Consider the following 18,809-nt stretch of genomic DNA (forward strand, 5'->3'; position numbering starts at 1 on the left):
TGTTCCCAGAATAGCATTAATAAGAGTAATTACCAGACTTTCTTCAGTCATTATTTGTGCTTTCTTTGCCTTCATAAATTCTCAAGTAACAGAATTGGAACAAACTTAACATTTAGTGTTTTGAATTAGATGAAGAAAATTGTGTTTAATTTTCTTACCCAAGAGACCTTCCATTTTCTCTGAGAACTTTTTCTTGTGATGAAATTCTTTAGGCAAGTTTATCAGATACAGATGTGATTTATTTAGTGCCAAGGACAATTACCAGGTTCCAGATTTTTGCTGATTTGGTAGTTACCTTAATTTTAGAGCCTAGACTATGAGTAAATAGATTTTAATAAATGCATTTTCCATGGGTTTTATGGGAATTAATTTGATAATTAGATGCCAATTTTATAAGCATAATCTATGTATCTGTATCAAATATTTATAGCAGGTGCTGAGCAATACTTCCTTGCTTGGTTTTTCTGTACTGACCTTTACATTAAAATTCTGTGGCGTTTTTTCTTGTCACCATTGGGCTTCTGTGTCTGGCTTATCAGATAGAGAATTATTTGGGACTGATATGAGAGATTTCCAGCAAGATGACAGTTGCTAAAAGTCTGGTCCATGGTAGGGCTTCCTTGGAGTTGGAGGATTGAGGAAGGGAAAAAGGCGTGTGCTCATTTACAGAAATGTCTGCCTTTAGTCTCTGGCATTCAGGGATATCTCCATGGAGATCAGGTGGGTGTTTTGAGTGTTATTTATTGGAGACAGAGTTTTACTCATCAGATTTTCTGTCTGAATTTAGAGGAAAGAGGCCAAACTCCCTGATCCACTCAGGCTGCAAAATTATCCCAAGTTTTGGAAAAGCCAGGCTTTGAGAAGGAATGGAGGGAACAAGGACAGGACAAATATCCTGAAAAAAACTGAAGCAATTCCCACCTAATTCTTCTATTTCCCTGGCCAAGCTTAATATAGAAAACAATTTTTCCTTCTCCACAAATTAAGTCTCATGCTTACGGAAATCTGAAGAAAGTTATTTCTCCAGTACCTTCCTGGTTTAATCAGCCTTCTTTGTATTTGTTTTGGGCTCAAATCTTGATCTGTATTCTCAGCTTTGGAGATTGCACCCATGGTCATTCAAATATATTGGATAGTCCTAAGGATGTCCATAACTCTAAGGCTTATTTTATATAAGTCTTCTTTAATATAAGTCTACAAAATTGTGTGACATTCTACTTCACAGACAGGTGTCAGGCTCTTTATTTGAAAGATCTAAAAATGCTTGTTCTCCCAAGAATCACTGTGTTAGCTTAACTATTCTTGTACTCTATAACAGAAACCAAACATGAAAAAAACAGATGGAGTTTGGTTTACAGTGTGGGTCAGCAGCTGGGAAGGATCAGGAAATGGTGTTTCAACATAATCATGTTTAAGGCATAAAATTATGAAGGATGTTGGGCTTCTTTTAGCATGTATAGTAGAATGAGGGTGGTGTTTGGATATGTACAATACAGACATCTAAGATGTTGTACAGGCATTGACTTCTTTTATAGTAACATTGTGAACTGGTGTGCTTTTGTTTTTATGGCTTTAGTGATACTATCTACTACCCTCCACCTCAAAGTTTCTGGGGAATAAACCCAGGGCCTTATAAATGCTAAGCAAGCACTCTACCACTGAGCCACATCCCCAGCTCCCATCCCCAGCTATATTTTAATATAAGCTTGTAAAGATTTCTAAGTTAGGTGAGTTTGGAAATGATGAAAAATATCCCACCTTCCTTCTTCCCCATCTTTCAAAAGGGACCTTGCATAGTTAAGTATTTTAAGGGAATGAACCATGGAATGAGAGAAACCTTCCCATCCAAACCAGGTCCCCTATGTGTAAGTCATGTTACCTTGGAAAAATTACCACCCAAAGCCTCAGTTTCTTCACCCATGAACTGGATGAGATTAATAATTTTGAAGTATTGTTGTGAGGGCTCAATTTCATTAAATTAAGTTTTGGAAACCTAATATTTCCCTTTCTACTATGTCCTAAAATATAAGCCCATTTCTCTCTTTGGTTTCCTCATCCTCCTTTCTTTATTTTCTTCCATGATTCCACTTAAAGTAAACCAAAAACCACAGAAATAAATTATTTGGAATTTTTTGTGGCCGTTTCACTTTTGCTAATGGGTAATTCAAAATTCCTTTATTGGAATTGTGCCACTGCTGATTGTACACAGTGCTTCTTTGTTCACAGCCCACCCCTCCCCCCTTTATTTTGGTCTCTCCAGGGAGGAGAGATCTCTGTGTTGAGCACATTCAGTTCTTATAACTCCTTCTGACCATCTTACTTGTAGCCTCCAACCCTGGTTATCATGTCCTAGTGGCTCTTGGAGCTCAGTAAATTTTGGGCCATTTATGGTTGCTCTGTGTCGCCAAGTTCTAAAGCTAAAATGAGAGTAGGCTTTGGTTTAAAGGGTAAAACTAATTTTTTATTAAAACGGAGTTCAGTTTTGGCAGCTAAAGGAAACTTCATAGTTTGGTAAGATGAAATTGATTAGTGCCAGAATAAAATGCTTTATCAATTTAATTAAGCGGATCATATTAAAATATGTAGGCTAATTTCAGAATCTACTTCTTTGCATTGCAGTGGCCTTCTACCATTTGAATCTCATGATGCAATGTAAGGGTGTTGCCTTTGATCATATAGATCTGGTGTCTTGATGTTTTTCCCTGATCCTTTGACTCGCATGTGCTTCCTACCTTCCATCTGCTGCATTACTCAGTAAATCTGTAGATCTGAATGTTTTGCCAAAGAAGCACCTCTTGAGGAACAGGATGAGGGAGTTTGGGCTGGTTGGTTGACTGAGTGATTGCACTCTAAGTATTTATAGCTCATCTGTCTTCTAATGGCTCCTTAGGCTTCTAGCAGGCACGTGTCCATTGTTGTTGAGCAAAGCCCAGTATGAATGTTTGACAAGTTAGCAGCGTGGCAGCTCTGCTTGCTTCTCAGGCCTGCTGCTGTCTCAGGGATTGTTTGGTTTGGCAGATGGCCAGCTCTCTGCTATAAGATGCATTTCCTTGACAGGACAAAGTGTGGAGCCGCATTAGCTGCAAAGTTTACAAAGGTTAGCTAAACACACACAATAAATATTAATAAACAAGAAAGGCCCACCCACCTTTGACTTTGAATTCTGTTTCTTCGTTCTGTGTTTTGGAATCCCTGTAGTATTTGATTAATAACCAGTCTTAGGGTAATTGAGCTTTAAGTATCCTTTGCCTAATTTAGACTGCTCACAGGCCCCTCATTGGCTACTTTGGTGACTCATTGCCACAGTGGACAGATCTCTGGAATGACTGTTTAGCTCAAGGGGTCTTATTGCCTCTCTCTGCTTTGGAATGAAAAGAGGGTAAATGGGCTTCTTTGTAAGAGCTTATATGCTCACCAGTCATGTATGCCTTAAAACTCTGGAGGATCAAGGTTGTGTACAGGAATAGAGGTGCAGTGCCCTTGGACTCCCTGGAAAGCAATCAGATATTGGTCTGTTGGCCTGAGTAGTTGCCTCTCTCTAACATTTACACCCTCAGCAAAGAGGGAGAGAGTAACAGTAACCTGCTGCCCCTGGAAACTGCCTGTTTGGCTGGGTGTCTTGGAATTTATCAGGCCTACATTGTGGATCTTTTCCAAATCTGCATCCTGCTCACTTGAAAACATATTTGAGCACCAGTAATCTTAGATGCTTAGCCAGACCTCTGGAGAACCAAGGAAGAGAAATAACTCTAATACTATATCTTTAAGAATGTCCTGGGGCCATTTGTATGTGACTGAGATTTCTAGGGTCACTGAAAAGCCCCTTTTCATTGTCTTGTATTATTAGTGTACATCTTTTCTCTGGGACTACATTATGAAGAACTAATCTGGCTGCATTTATAAAATATCTGAATATAATAATTATATGGAGAAATCAAATTATTCCTCAGGGAGTGTACTGTTTTTAGCTTGTAAATTGTTGCCCACTCTACCTAGCAAAGGATCCCATTTAGTCATGGAATTAGGGTGAACTGTAGCTTTTCATTTATTCCTTCAGGACACATTTGCTGTGCACTGAACACTACCCTAGGCACTTTGAATACATTGCCAAACAAAACAAAATTGGCCATAGAGCATATATTCTGGTGGGCAAGGAAAACAAAAGCATAATTAATTAATGAATATTTTGTGAAAAGATGATGCATTATAGGAAGAAAAAGAAAAAACAGTAAGGGGAGTTGTGTTTTAAATAGGGTGGACTGAGTAGTGTTGACATTTAAACAGTTTTAAAGAGATGAGTCTTGGCTCAGATTAACTTATTCTATTAAATAGGGTTACACAAGCATGATGTTAGGAAGTTATGTTTGTGACTCTTCTCATGTTTCCATATACCTGGCTGTGACTATCAGGAAGTTTCCAGTGGTCTAGCCATGGTTCTCAAATTAGTCCCAGAGGCAGAGCACCTGGAAATCAGTTTGTACTTTGCAGAAATCAGTTTGCACTTTGTGAACTATTGTTGTACCTAATTCTACCTTACCATCCAGGAGCAGTTTTATTAGGAGAAAATTTGAATTTTATACATATACCTATTAAAGTTGGTTCTGTAAACATATGTACAAAGAAGCAATAACCAAAAAAAAAAAAAAAAAAAAGAAAAAAGAGAAGGGAAGGAAAAACCAAACTGTCAAACTAAATATAATTTATTATTTTCAAGTTTTTCTATTAATAAGAAGTCACTATTGTATTTCTTAGCATCTTTTAGCACTTGTTGGCAGACATTGAGTAGCAGGCATCCTAGATTCAAGGAAAGCTGTAGGAAAAGAAAAAAAATGAAAACCTGCCCTTTTAACTTAATTTCTCCTCCACTGATGGAAAAAGCACAAACATTTTTGTTTGATTTTTTTTTCCCATAGACCAACTCTGTTCTCTTCATTGGTGCAGAGATTAGAAGCACTATCCTGGAGTATTGTCAGGAATTAGTAGTTGCATAGGCTCTTTTTAGCTTCCTCCTTGGCTTTTCTGGAATCTCAGAGGATTTGTAGCCATTTAACTATATGCATATTTTTTTGCCACTTGGATGAGAGAATTGCTATCAAAAGGGATCTAGAGATTCCCAGATAATCTGTCTTAATGAAATTGTGGGATGGTTAGAGACAAGGAACTAAAGGAAATCAGCCCAAGGTAGATAGGTCACAAAAGTTGTATAATTTTCATTTTACCATTGGAATCATAAAATGGCAATATCTAATTTTTACCCTTTCTCCCCTCAGTCCTAGTGCATAGCTTAATGAGTAAGCAATTATTAATAAATGTTGAATTAATCCTTCCACTTATTTCTTGCCCTCCCAGAGTAGTGCTGTAGAGACCAAAACATGGTGTTGTTGCTTGCCAATGTTAACTTCATCTTTTTTCCCTCTATTTCTGTTCATGCTATCCCTCACACCTCTGCCCTCTTACTACAGACAAAAGTTAAAAACAGGTTGCAGTTCTCATTCAGAATTCATTGTTCTTTATGACCCTGGAACACCACTTATTTTCCTCTTCAGAAGTGAATTCAGAGGATCATAGCTTCCCATAACTTTTTTTTTTAAAACAGCTTTTTGTTTAGGTTAATATCAAGTTTTGTATTGTGTACCTCTGTTTTGCTTCTGCCAATGCCCTGCCGGTTTATCTCATAGATAGAGATTATTAAGTGCCTACCAATATGTATTCCTTCTGAACAAAGCTTCATGAGATTTGAATCTTTGTAAACTAAAAACAGTAACCACCTGGTCTCAATCTGCAGTCCAGAGGGACATATTGTATGTGTAAAAGCGTGAAACACTGAGATCTAAATCTGCAGTGGTAAGTGTAACTGAGTCATGCGGATTCGGCATTTCCCGATGCCAGCCTCACATGGTAATGGAGCTGGGCAGCCTAACTTTGTGGTTTCAAGGCTGTCAGGAAAACGGGTAAGTCAGGAAGAGAACATCTTAAGTGATGGAATGGAATCTAGCCTCAAGCATACAACCTTATAATTTAGAAGATGTCCTAAAAGTTACAGGTTATTATCAGAATGATATTTGATTTTCCCCATTTTTATTAGGCCTCTTTATTGACTTCCATGCCTTTGCTTTTCAGAGTGTTGTGCGCTGTCTGTGGCATCCAAAGTTGAACCAGATCATGGTTGGAACTGGAAATGGATTGGCGAAGGTCTATTATGACCCCAATAAGAGTCAGAGGTATTTCATTAAGTATCACCTGTTTTAGATGGATGCCAACAACTGGGGGGAGGGCTTCTTTTCACCCCTGCTTTTATTTATTTCCCCCTTTGATGGGGAGCACCCTTTTAGAAAATGCAGCTGACACAGAGTAAAGCCTCAAACTCCTAGCATTGTGCTTTAAAGAGGATTTAGATATCACCCTTGATCCATACTGAATTTAAAGTGATAGTTTCCTGGGGATTTGCAGTTCTTTAGCTGAAATGTTGAGTGCAAGGGGGAAGCAAGTCCTGCCCACTTTGCATACCACCCTGGACAGTGGCATTAGCAGTGATGCATGTGAGGGATTAACAAAGCAGGCAACTAACCACTTACAGGAAATGGGAATGGCTTGTCCATTTTGTTACCTTTCTTTTTGGCTTTTAGTAGGTAACCAGTTTGGATGTTTGGAAAGGTTGTTCTCTGCTAGCAGAAGGGTACAACACAAGTGCTTTTCCCTCAAATCCCCAGGCCACCCAGATGTCAAACTTAAGCATTTTAGTGTTTTTCCAAGGTCTGAAAACTTCAGGAAAGGCTGTCAGTCCCTCAGGTATTTCCATTTTCTTTGGGCACAAGGATAGATATATGTTACCACTTTCAAAAAGATGGTTTATTTCTGTCTCTTATGGTACAGTCACTGATTTTTCTTTAGAGGGAGCATCAGATAGCTGGAATTAAAATTCACATGTTAGGGCCTTGAGTTGTGGCTCAGTGGTAGAGCACTTGCCTAGCATATGTGAGGCCCTGGGTTTGATTCTCAGCATCGAAATAAATAAATGAATAAAATGAAGGTTTGTCAACATCTAAAAACATATTTTAAAAAATTTCACATTAGATTCACCTGTTTTGAGTCTCATGTACTTTCTGAGGAAAGGAAAGTCATCCTCTTATTAAATGAATATTCATTGACCATAATTTTGCTGTATGTGGAAGAAGACATCCCTAATCCTTTCTGGGCTAGAGTTGGAACCTGACCCTATAAAATAAAGTTATATATTATGATACTTAAGAATAAGTAAGATTTCTTTTCATAACAAAGAGATTGAAAATGCTAATGTTATTAGTATAAACCAGCGTCATTTCACTTGTGAAAGTGATAAGCTTTATTTGAGAAGAATTCGTTAAGAAGGGTGCTATCTTTATTTGAAATCTTTAAGAAATTTGCTTATTTATATTTGTTTCTCCTAAAAGGGATAGTTCAGCATGGCTAAGGTGAAGTAATGTGTTCTAAGCACACTTTTGGTTGATCCCACACATTCTTGGGCTGTAGCCCCTTGGCAATACTGCCAAGCCAACTCTGTTCCAGACACTTGTACTTTTGTATTTGATATGTGGACATACGCCACTTGGGGTGTAGACCACCCAGGCTGCTTCCATCTGGGATATAAATGTTGAACCCTATGGCCTTTAATATGTAAAGGGTGGTTAATTTTGTTAGTATTTCTTTAGCATATTAAGTTTTTAAGTAACTTTTATAGGTTTTCTTTTTTTAACTTGTGTCCTGGTGCCCTCATACCTCTCTAGCCCTTTTACTTGGTAGTGACCTCTGACAGACATGCATGTCTGTTAGTTTAATAATCCCTATCACTGAGGCCCCATCTGTTGTTCTCCCTCAGAAAGTCCAGGATTTGACAAGACCGTGCACGGGGTGTGTTCCTCTAAGTATCTGATGCTTTCAACATAGACTTTCTGTTCCTAAAACCAAATAAATAAAATAATTTTTTATTTACCCCTCAGGGGAGCAAAATTATGTGTGGTTAAAACTCAGCGGAAGGCGAAACAAGCTGAGACTCTAACCCAGGACTACATCATCACTCGTAAGTTAGCATGCCTCTCAGTCATATGTCTCACTACCTCTCTCTTAAAAGCCCTCAGAGTTCAGGTGTATATCACAAAACTTCCCATCGTGTGCATAGAAGCACAAATCACATAACCCCTAACCCCTTCAGCTTGTGACTCATCATGGCCTCACATACCTTCCAACACAAATGTGAAGAACCTATATGAGCCTACTGCATTGCTCTATGGCAGTCTTTTAAAGAACAACAGTCTATTCTATGAATTAAGAGAAAAGAGTGCTGGTCTTAGAATCAGGAGGCCTGGAGCTAGGTGTGGTGCAAGCCTGTAATCTCAGTGACTTACACAACTGAGGCAGAAGGGGCACAAGTTCAAGGCCAGCCTTGGCAACTTAGCAAGACCCTTTCTCAAAAAAGGTCTGGGGATATAGCTCAGTGGTAAAGTTTCTCTGAGTTCAGTCCCCAGTACCAAAAATAGAATCAGGAGTCTCCGGTTTGTCCTGTTGCACTGTGGACTGACAATGTGAGGTTGAGTGACTGAAATTCATCAGGAGAGCCTGGAGACTAGATGAAGGGTCTCTTGCAGTTCCCTCTGAAATGTGTGACCATGAGCTAGACCAATCTGGAGGCTTTATATCTAAAATAACAATCAGGGGTATGAACAGAAAGCTTACCAGGGCAGAGTGACTTTTCTCAGTTCTGTTACACAAACTCTTTAATCTGACAGATCTGTATTCCCAGAGCCATGGCCTCTGACCTGTAACAGGTGATGTCTAGAAGGAAATCTAGGATGTGACAGCAATTATTAGTGAGTGGCCTTGTGGACTTTCTCAGTGTCTCCCTGTAAAGCCCAGGGGGCGCTATACTGCTGGGTTTCTCCCTTGTGGTGGGTCTCACATAAGACCAAGTCCTTTGGAGCTTATGATCAGTCATGAGATCCCATGACACTTTTTGCAAGAGTAGAAGTGTTAAAGTCGGTGTCATAACCAGCCCAGCTCATGTAATTACACGCGGCCTACTTAAATTCCTGCCATCGTTTGAAGTGAAAAGCTATTTTTCCCCCTCCTAAAAATACTGTGTGTTGTGCTGCCTGACAGAGTGACAAGTGGCTGTTTCTCAGCTCCCCGGACTCGAAGCAAGCATAGTCTGGCCCAGCTTGGCAGTAAAGGGGTAAAGGGTAGGAGAGGATGTTGGAAGCGGTTTTGAGGTGTTAGAGATATTTCATTAGTTTTTAAAAATTCCTTAAACCTTTATATTCATTATCCTGATACTCTTTTCTTTTAAAAGAAGTTTTAATCTGTGAGAAAGGGCTGAAATTATGGTGGCTAAGAATAAGATGGTTATTAAATATTTCCTTCCAGTAATCTTCTCCCTCTCCCCCAGAATATTGTTCTGTTTACCTTTTAAATTCTAATACTCTTTTGTTTTCTGAAATTTAATTCTGAGATTGAGCAAACACCCAACAGCAATTGAACAAATATAACTTTGATTTTTATCATCTTGTGTTGTGCACCATGTAGAAGGAGGGGTAAGGCCCCATCAGTCTTCATACCAGGAGAATCAGGCACCCCTGCATTCAGGGCAACCTTTATCCCAGTTTCATTGGGATAAGTGCTCCTCCCTTCCGGTTACTCAGTGTTGTCAACTCCTCCTGAGAGGTGGTCACATTTCAGAAACGTGTGAAGTGAGTCCAGTGTTTATGAGGCATCTGAGGAAACTTTGGGGCTGACAGGCAAGCTATTGGCATTACTCACATTTGGGTCCTGTAATAAAAAATAAAGAGGCAGTCCCCAATAGGGTTTCTTTTCAAAACCAAAGAAATTAAATTTTAATTGTTACCCATTGTTTGGGAGACAGGGATCCTCACCAATGTTTCTGTGACAGATTTTGATGGTGTTTCCTGAGTGCCATTAACTGCCAGGAGAGGTGAACAATGAGTCTGGTAGCAGACAAAATTGGCTAATTGGTTACAGTAAGACTGTCTTTTATTATTAGATGAAGGCTGTCATTATGACTTCCATTTCATCTTTCAGTTAGTCATGCTTCAGCTATGTTTTTGGATGAAAAGTTGTTATTATAATGAATTTTTTCAACTGTGACTTCTTGCAGCTCATGCCTTGCCTATGTTCCGCGAGCCCCGCCAACGGAGTACCAGGAAACAGCTGGAGAAGGACAGACTGGACCCCCTAAAGTCACACAAACCTGAACCTCCTGTAGCAGGCCCAGGTGACTATGATCCAACTAGTGACCTGCAGAGGGGGTGAGGGGCAGGGTGAGGTCACTGATACAGATATGGGAAAATCTTTTGGTCCTTGTTGCTTATCTTCAGAGAGATTTTACTAGATTGATGTTTTCAAATGTTTTATTTTTAATAACCAGAACATTTCCCCTAAAGATCTAATGCAGAATTGCAGTGTGTGAAGTTGGTAAAGATGTACTGTGCTAAGTGGGAGGGGGAGCCTGGGCCCCTTTCTGCTGTCTCCAACTTAAGCCCTGTAGGTAGTAGAACTCTGGGGCTCCTTGGAACATGGCATTAAAACCATTCCTCTAATATTGGCTTAATGTACAACATGGGGCACTTTGACCAGAATCCAGGCTAGCTTAGGTTTCATACAAGGCAGAAGGTGACCATCCTTTAGTTCAGTGTTGAGAAAATGGAGCTGCCCAAATCACTTGAAGATGGGTGTCGGAATTAAGCAAAGCAGCATCAGCTATTTTACAACACACACCTTCACTGGAATTCTACTTTGTGCCATCACCCTGTGTAGTTTCCATTGGTGTTATGCTCCCAAGTCTGTAGCTTTTGACTTGGTCATTCATCTGAGCCTGAGCTCTGGACCTCTATCTATTGGCCTTTCAGCACTGAAAATATTTCACGTGTCTACTTCTATTAACTTTTTTCATTTTTATCCTAATCAAAGTTCCTAAATAACATTCTTGCCTGGGTTGTTGCAGAACCCTTCTTCATAGGTGTGGTATTTCAAGTCACTTCCTGTTGCTTTTCCACCTCCATCATCTTATACATAGCTTTATCTCCATCCCCTCTAGCTTTCACGATGCTACTGTCTCCAAACTTTCATGAGCTTCCTGCTGTGCACTTCTATTTAGGTTCTCCATGTCTCACTCTAACACATCTTTGTAGCTTTAAACCTCACGTCTCCCTTATTCTGACCTTCTGATAAACTGTTGGTTCCCTCCTGGCCCCACTCTTTGAATTTCTCTTTCCACATTTTTATGCTTATCCATTCTGTTTTTTGAAAATGGAATTCCTTGCCTTCTGAGCCTCCCTGAAATGAATCCATTGCTTTCAGAAAGACCTGTGCACCACCCCAGCCTCAAGTGCTGTCCTTCCTGTAAGTGCCCTAATAATAACTGGCCACACAACTTCTCTGACAGTTAATTTTTCTGTGCCTTTTAAAAAGTTTCTTCTTGATTATCTTTTTAAAAAGTTGGACATTTTTGAAGTACTAGGGAAGGTGCTAGTGGTTAGGGATTCAGTTGGGAACAAATCCTTGTCCTTAAGGAGATTCTTGTCCACTAGGACAATTACAGTACCCTAAAATAAAGTTAATCTATATGACCATTTCTTTTGTTTTCTCTAATAATGCCCAGGAGATTGCCTATAAAGTACTTGAAAATATGGGAAGATAAATTTGTTTAACATTAAAATAGCATCTAATGAATATTGGTTATTTATTGAATTTTAAGTGTTCATGCTAGAGGAAATTTTTTTAAATATATTTTTTTAGTTGTAGTTGGAAACAATACCTTTATTTCATTTATTTATTTATTTTCATGTGGTGCTGAGGATCGAACCCAGAGTCTTGCACATGCTAGGCAAGTGCTCTACCGCTGAGCCATAACCCCAGCTTGCTGGAGGAAATGTATGTTTTAAGGCAAAGTATTTGTAATTCATTACTCATTCTGTAAGTTAAGCAACTAAGATATAACAATCTTTTCAAGTCTCTTTCTATTTAAAAACTTTATGGGAAAATTGCAGTTTGATGATTTCTTTCTTTGGTTCTGATTATTATGATGGCTGAAAGGATTATACACAAATGCTGTTGAGATCATGTTCAGGTAAGCACAGTGTGCATGGGCTAGCAACATGTTGTCATGTTAGTGCTGTTTCTGATTTTTTTCCCCTTCTGAAACAGGTCGTGGTGGCCGAGTTGGAACCCATGGAGGCACTCTTTCTTCCTACATCGTGAAGAACATTGCTCTGGACAAGACTGATGACAGTAATCCCAGGGAAGCCATTTTGCGTCATGCCAAAGCAGCAGAAGACAACCCATATTGGGTTTCTCCAGCTTATTCCAAGTAAGAAAGTAATTCTTTAAATTAGAAATATTGGGGGCTTGAGGTGTAGCTAATGTGCTTACCATGCATGAGGTCCTGGGTTCAATCCCCAGTTCTAAAAAGTAATTAATTAATTTTAAAATGGAAGAATGTTTTTTTTTTTAATGAATTGGGAAGAACATAACAGTGGTATTTTTTTTACCTGAGCATGAAAAATAGGTCAGAAACTCAACAGTCTTAAACCCTAGGCATTTGTTTATGTTTTAAGACTCTTAAGTTCTGGAATCTAGCTCAGTGGTAGAGTGTTTGCTTAGCATGCTCAAGGCATTGGATTTGATCCCCAATACTCCCACCCCCCAAAAAAAACAGGACTCTAAAATGATGAATTTTAAAACTACACTAGTGTAGTCAGAGCTATAGCATAGTATAAACTATTATGTGGAAAAAAGTCACTACGTTGTCATAGTGGACAAGGGTTAAAAGCAAGCAAAGGAGAGGAGTTCATAGTATCAATTTGTACATGGAGAGCTGTGTATGTAAGCAACCCTGCCCAGCAGATCCAGCCTCTTGGATTGTCTTGGATAGCTTAACGTGGATATGTTGAGTGAACATGTAGGGTTCTTAAAGCTACTATACCAGCTGTATTTACATTAAAGAAGGGGGGTACTATTGTAGAATTTTCAGATTTTAATTATTTTAGCTTTTTGTTAGGACTACCTTAGATGAGTTAAAAAAAAAAATACTGAGAGCTTCTATATATTCTTCTACTTTTAAGACCTTAGACAACCATACAACAGTTAATTATTAAAGCTGTGAACTCAATACTGGTATAATACTGTTAACCAAGCTACACACCTTACTTGGTCTTCATTAGTTTTTCTACTGATATCCTTTCTTTTTCTCAGGAGTGTGTGTGTGTTGCAGTGAGTTTTTATTTCTTCATAGTCTCTTCCAGTAGTAACAGTTTCTAAGTCTTTTTGTCATTCATGAACTTGATGCTTTTAATATTTTTAATGTTATTTTGTAGACTTTCTGTCAGTTTGAGTGTGCTGGCATTTTCTCATAATTGGAATGAAGCAATGCACATTTGGCACACAATAACATAGAAGGGGCATTGAATCCTCATACATCATCATATCTAAGAGTTTCATGATTTGAATTATCTTATTAATGGTGATAGTAAGTTTGGTCACATGATTAAAGTGATATCTGCCAAGTTTCTCTACTGTAAAGTTGCTGTCATTCATTGTTTTGAATTGATAAATTTCTTGGGGTGATTTTCTTTCTTTTCATTTTTTTAAAATAATTTTAGTTGTATATGAACACAATAACCTTTATGTGTTTATTTTTATGTAATTCTAATGTGTTTATTTTTATGTAATTCTAAGGATCAAATCCAGTGCCTCACATGTGCTAGGCAAGGGCTCTACCACTGAGTTACAGCCCCATCCCAGGGTGATTTTCTTGGACTATGTAAATCTTATTTCTTTTCAATTTTTTGCTGTCCAATTTTGTTTACAGATGGATTTGTCTGTAATGATTTGATGTTTGTCTGATGGTTATTTTCTTATTCCTTGTCTTCTATCTATTAAGTGGAACTCTATCAAAAGGAAGAATTGTCCCTTTACCCAAACTTATTTAATTTTCAAATTTTTAAAAATATTTATAGATTCTCTATTTACTACAGAATGGGAGCAAATTTTTACCACATGCACATCAGTTAGAGCACTAATCTCTAGGATATATAAAAAACTCAAAAAACTTAACACACACACACACACACACACAAAAAAAAAAAAAAAAAACCCAAATAACCCAATCAATAAATGGGCCAAAGAACTGAACAGACACTTCTGAGAAGATGATATTCAATTAATCAACAAATATATGAAAAAATGTTCAACATCTCTAGCATTTAGAGAAATGCAAATAAAAACTATTCTTAGATTTCATCTCACTCCAGTCAGAATGGCAGCTATTAAGAATACAAACAATAATAAGTGTTGGAGAGGATGTGGGGGAAAGGACACACTCTTACATTGCTGGTGGGACTGCAAATCGGTGCAGCCAACCTGGAAAGCAGTATGGAGATTCCTTGGAAAACTGGAAATGGAACCACCATTTGACCCAGCTATCCCACTCCTCAGTTTATACCCAAGGGACTTAAAAACAGCATACTACAGTGGTGCAGCCACATTAATGTTTATAGCAGTACAATTCACAATAGCTAAATTGTAGATCCAACCTAGATACCCTTCAGTAGATGAATGAATAAAGAAACTGGTTTATATACACAATGGAATATTACTCATTAAAAGAGAATAAAATCATGGCATTTGCAGGTAAATGGATAGAATTGAAGAATATCATGCTAAGCAAAGTAAGTCAATCCCCCCAAAACAAATGCTGAATGTCTTCTCTGATATAAGGGTGCTGATTCATAATGGGGATGGGAGGGGCATGGGAGGAACAGACAAACTCTAGATAGGGCAAAGGGGAGGGAAGGGAAGGGAGGAGGTATAGGGGTAGAAAAGGTGCTGGAATGAGACAGACATCATTACCTTAAGTACATGTATGAAAACACGAATGGTGTGACTCTACTTTGTGTACAACCAGAGACATGAAAAAATGTGCTCTATTTGTGTAATATGAATTGAATTGCATTCTGCTGTCATATATAACAAATTAGAATAAATTAAATTAAAAAATTAAAAATATATTCTTAGGAACTCTCAAATACTTACTTTATGATTTAAAATCCAATACCATCACTATTTAGTTTGTTGCTCTCATTGTTCCAGCTTTGGCCAACAGAAGCTCCTTCAGAATGCTTCTTTTATTCTTTCAACAGCATCACCCCCATACACTTTTTCTGAGTGCTTCTCTAATTTCTGCACCAAAAAAATGTTTTAGGTTCATCTTTGTTTTTCTTGCCCCCATCCTGGAATCAACCACTTCTCCAAAGAGCCCTAGTTCCTTTTGTTGAAGAATGGTGTTCAGAAACCAAGAGCTGGGTGTTAGATGTGCTCAGTGCTGCTCAAGTGCCATTGCTTGTAGGTCCTGCTGGCAAAGCTTGGAAATATGCATGTGTATACCAACCTACGCATGTACATACATCTCTATTTCTGATTCATCCATCTGTATTTATATTTTAAAAACCATGAACTGAAACCTTATTTCAGTCTTATACTATAGGGTTTATACATAATAGTAGGCTTATTTAGCCTTTCTCCATCTGTATTTGTAACTTCTTTCTTCAGTAGTAAGAGACCCAGCTCCTATTTGTTCAGTCCTGGTGTACACATAAAGTAATTTCAGAAAGGATAATACATATGTTTGGAAGAAACACTTTCCCTAATTATGTTACAGCATTTGAGTACAGTTCTTTTTGTCTTTGGGTTTGCAGTATTTAGTCAAGATACTGTTTTCCAAAGTTATTTAGATTAGGTTTTCCCCCTACCCCATTAGTGTTGTATTATTCCTTTGAAATAAAGTTAGATTCATTCATTAGTGCTTATATTCCTTTTTTCAGTTTTCCCCAAATTTTTGTTTTATTTTGCAGGATATGTGAAATATTACTGGAGTACTAGGAGTAAGAGCTTAAAAGACATATACTCAGAGATTATCTCTCTTTATCCCATGCTCCTGTGTTGACGTTCCCAGCTCTCCCTTCGTTCAGCCCTCCACCCCTAGAGTAAACCAATCTTTCATTTCTGGTTGATCTTTGTTATATTTTTTTCTGTAAAATTGAACAATACTTGAGTATTTTCTTATATACCATTCTTTCTTACATGAAGGGTAGTGTAGTACAAATACTTGATTTTTTTTCCTTTTTTATCCAAGTTCTATTTGAAACTCTATAGTAAAGTAAAATAACAACATATGAACAGATGAGTGAAGTAAAATGTCAATATTTTTAATAGACTGTTATGGTGCACATCAAACTTTCATAAAATTACTGCTTATCTGTGATTATTCACAAAGTAGTTGGTTCTCTAAAGTCTTCATTAAAATTTCGGTATGAAGTTTAATTTTAAGTTACTAACTTTGGGAGAAGCATTTACAAATATATCAATTGTTTTTATTATGACAGTTTCAATCAGTTTAGGACTTTCACTAATTTTTATTCCCCATCTTTACTGATATATAATTGACTTTAAAATTGTATACATATAAGGTTATGAGTTGATATAGTCTTTGGGGCTTTTTTTTTTATTCACATAATGGTATGACCTAGAAATCTCTCTATGTCTGTTCATAGAGCTCATTCACATTCTTTTTCATAGTTGTATAGTAGCCTACTGTGTGGGTATAGCATAATTTATTTAGCCATTCATTCTCCAATATATGGGTAGTTTGTTTCCTGTATTTTGTAATTACTAATAATGCTATAGTGAATAAATGCTTGGTGCATGTATAATTTTGTATTGTTGGAGGTATAGTCATGGTTTTCTTTTTTAAAATTTTTTTTTATTGGTGCATTATAGTTATACATAATAGTATATTTCATTGTGACATCTTCATACATGCACATAGCATAAATTGGTCTGCTTCATTCTCCCAGTTCTTCACCTATTCTTCCCTTTCTCCCTTCCCTTCTCCCTCCCCTGTCACCTTTATTTCTTTTTTATTTAACTTATTCTAATTTATTATATATGACAGCAGAATGCAATTCAATTCATATTACTCAAATAGAGCACATTTTTTCATGTCTCTGGTTGTACACAAAGTAGAGTCACACCATTCGTGTTTTCATACATGTACTTAAGGTAATGATGTCTGTCTCATTCCAGTACCTTTTCTACCCCTATACCTCCTCCCTTCCCTTCCCTCCCCTTTGCCCTATCTAGAGTTTGTCTGTTCCTCCCATGCCCCTCCCATCCCCATTATGAATCAGCACCCTTATATCAGAGAAGACATTCAGCATTTGTTTTGGGGGGATTGACTTACTTTGCTTAGCATGATATTCTTCAATTCTATCCATTTACCTGCAAATGCCATGATTTTATTCTCTTTTAATGAGTAATATTCCATTGTGTATATAAACCAGTTTCTTTATTCATTCATCTACTGAAGGGTATCTAGGTTGGATCTCAATTTAGCTATAGTGAATTGTACTGCTATAAACATTGATGTGGCTGCATCACTGTAGTATGCTGTTTTTAAGTCCCTTGGGTATAAACTGAGGAGTGGGATAGCTGGGTCAAATGGTGGTTCCATTTCCAGTTTTCCAAGGAATCTCCATACTGCTTTCCAGGTTGGCTGCACCGATTTGCAGTCCCACCAGCAATGTAAGAGTGTGTCCTTTCCCCCACATCCTCCCCAACACTTATTATTGTTTGTATTCTTAGTAGCTGCCATTCTGACTGGAGTGAGATGAAATCTAAGAATAGTTTTTATTTGCATTTCTCTAAATGCTAGAGATGTTGAACATTTTTTCATATATTTGTTGATTAATTGAATATCATCTTCTCAGAAGTGTCTGTTCAGTTCTTTGGCCCATTTATTGATTGGGTTATTTGGGTGTTTTTCTTTGTGTGTGTGTGTGTGTGTGTGTGTGTATGTGTTAAGTTTTTTGAGTTTTTTATATATCCTAGAGATTAGTGCTCTAACTGATGTGCATGTGGTAAAAATTTGCTCCCATTCTGCAATCTCTCTATTCACTTCACTGATTATTTCTTTTCCTGAGAAGAAGCTTTTTAGTTTGAATCCATCCCATTTATTGATTCTTGATTTTAATTCTTGCACTATAGGAATCTTATTAAGGAAGTCAGGTTCTAATCTGACATGATGGAGATTTGGGTCTACTTTTTCTTCTGCTGGACGCAGGATCTCTGGTTTAATTCCTAGGTTCTTGATCCAGTTTTGTGCATGGTGAGATATAGGGGCTTAATTTAATTTTGTTGCACATGGATTTCCAGTTTTCCCAGCACCATTTGTTGAAGAGGCTATCTTTTCTTCAATATGTGTTTTTGGCACTTTCGTCTAATATAGAACAACTGTAATTATGTGGGTTTGTCTCTGTGTCCTTTATTCTGTACCATTGGTCTACAAGTCTTTTTTGGTGCCAATACCATGCATTTTTTGTTACTATTGCTCTGTAGTATAATATAGTATAGTATAGTCTGGTATAGTGATGCTACTTACTTCTAAGGATTGCTTTAGCTCTTCTGGTTCACTTATTTTTCCAGATGAATTTCATAACTGCTTTTTCTATTTCTATGAGGAATGTCATTAGGATTTTGATTGGAATTGCATTAAATCTATATAATGCTTTTGACAGTATGGTCATTTTGACAATATTAATTTTGCCTATGTAAGAACAAGGTAGATCTTTCCATCTTCTAAGGTTTTCTTTCTTTAGCCACTGTAGTTTTCATTGTGGAGGTCTTTCACCTCTTTCGTTAAGTTGATTCCCAAGTATTTTACATTTTTTTTAGGCTATTGTAATTGGATTGTTTTCCTTGTTTCTCTT

At 37.5% G+C, this 18,809-nt stretch overlaps 1 protein-coding gene across 2 annotated transcripts in view; it reads left to right on the plus strand.

Annotated features, from left to right (window-relative positions):
• The window catches only part of WDR70 (WD repeat domain 70), a 335,155-nt gene that overhangs the window by 298,876 nt on the left and 17,470 nt on the right, over positions 1-18,809 (plus strand). For both annotated transcript variants that reach the window (XM_081284615.1, XM_081284616.1), the window contains exons 15-18: positions 6,121-6,221; positions 7,977-8,056; positions 10,145-10,261; positions 12,193-12,355. In XM_081284615.1, coding sequence (XP_081140741.1) covers positions 6,121-6,221; positions 7,977-8,056; positions 10,145-10,261; positions 12,193-12,355 — 461 coding nt within the window. The remainder of the gene's footprint in view (positions 1-6,120; positions 6,222-7,976; positions 8,057-10,144; positions 10,262-12,192; positions 12,356-18,809) is intronic.

The sequence above is a fragment of the Spermophilus citellus genome (assembly GCF_964194105.1).
Source record: "Spermophilus citellus genome assembly, chromosome: 1".
Taxonomy (NCBI): Eukaryota; Metazoa; Chordata; class Mammalia; order Rodentia; family Sciuridae; genus Spermophilus; species Spermophilus citellus.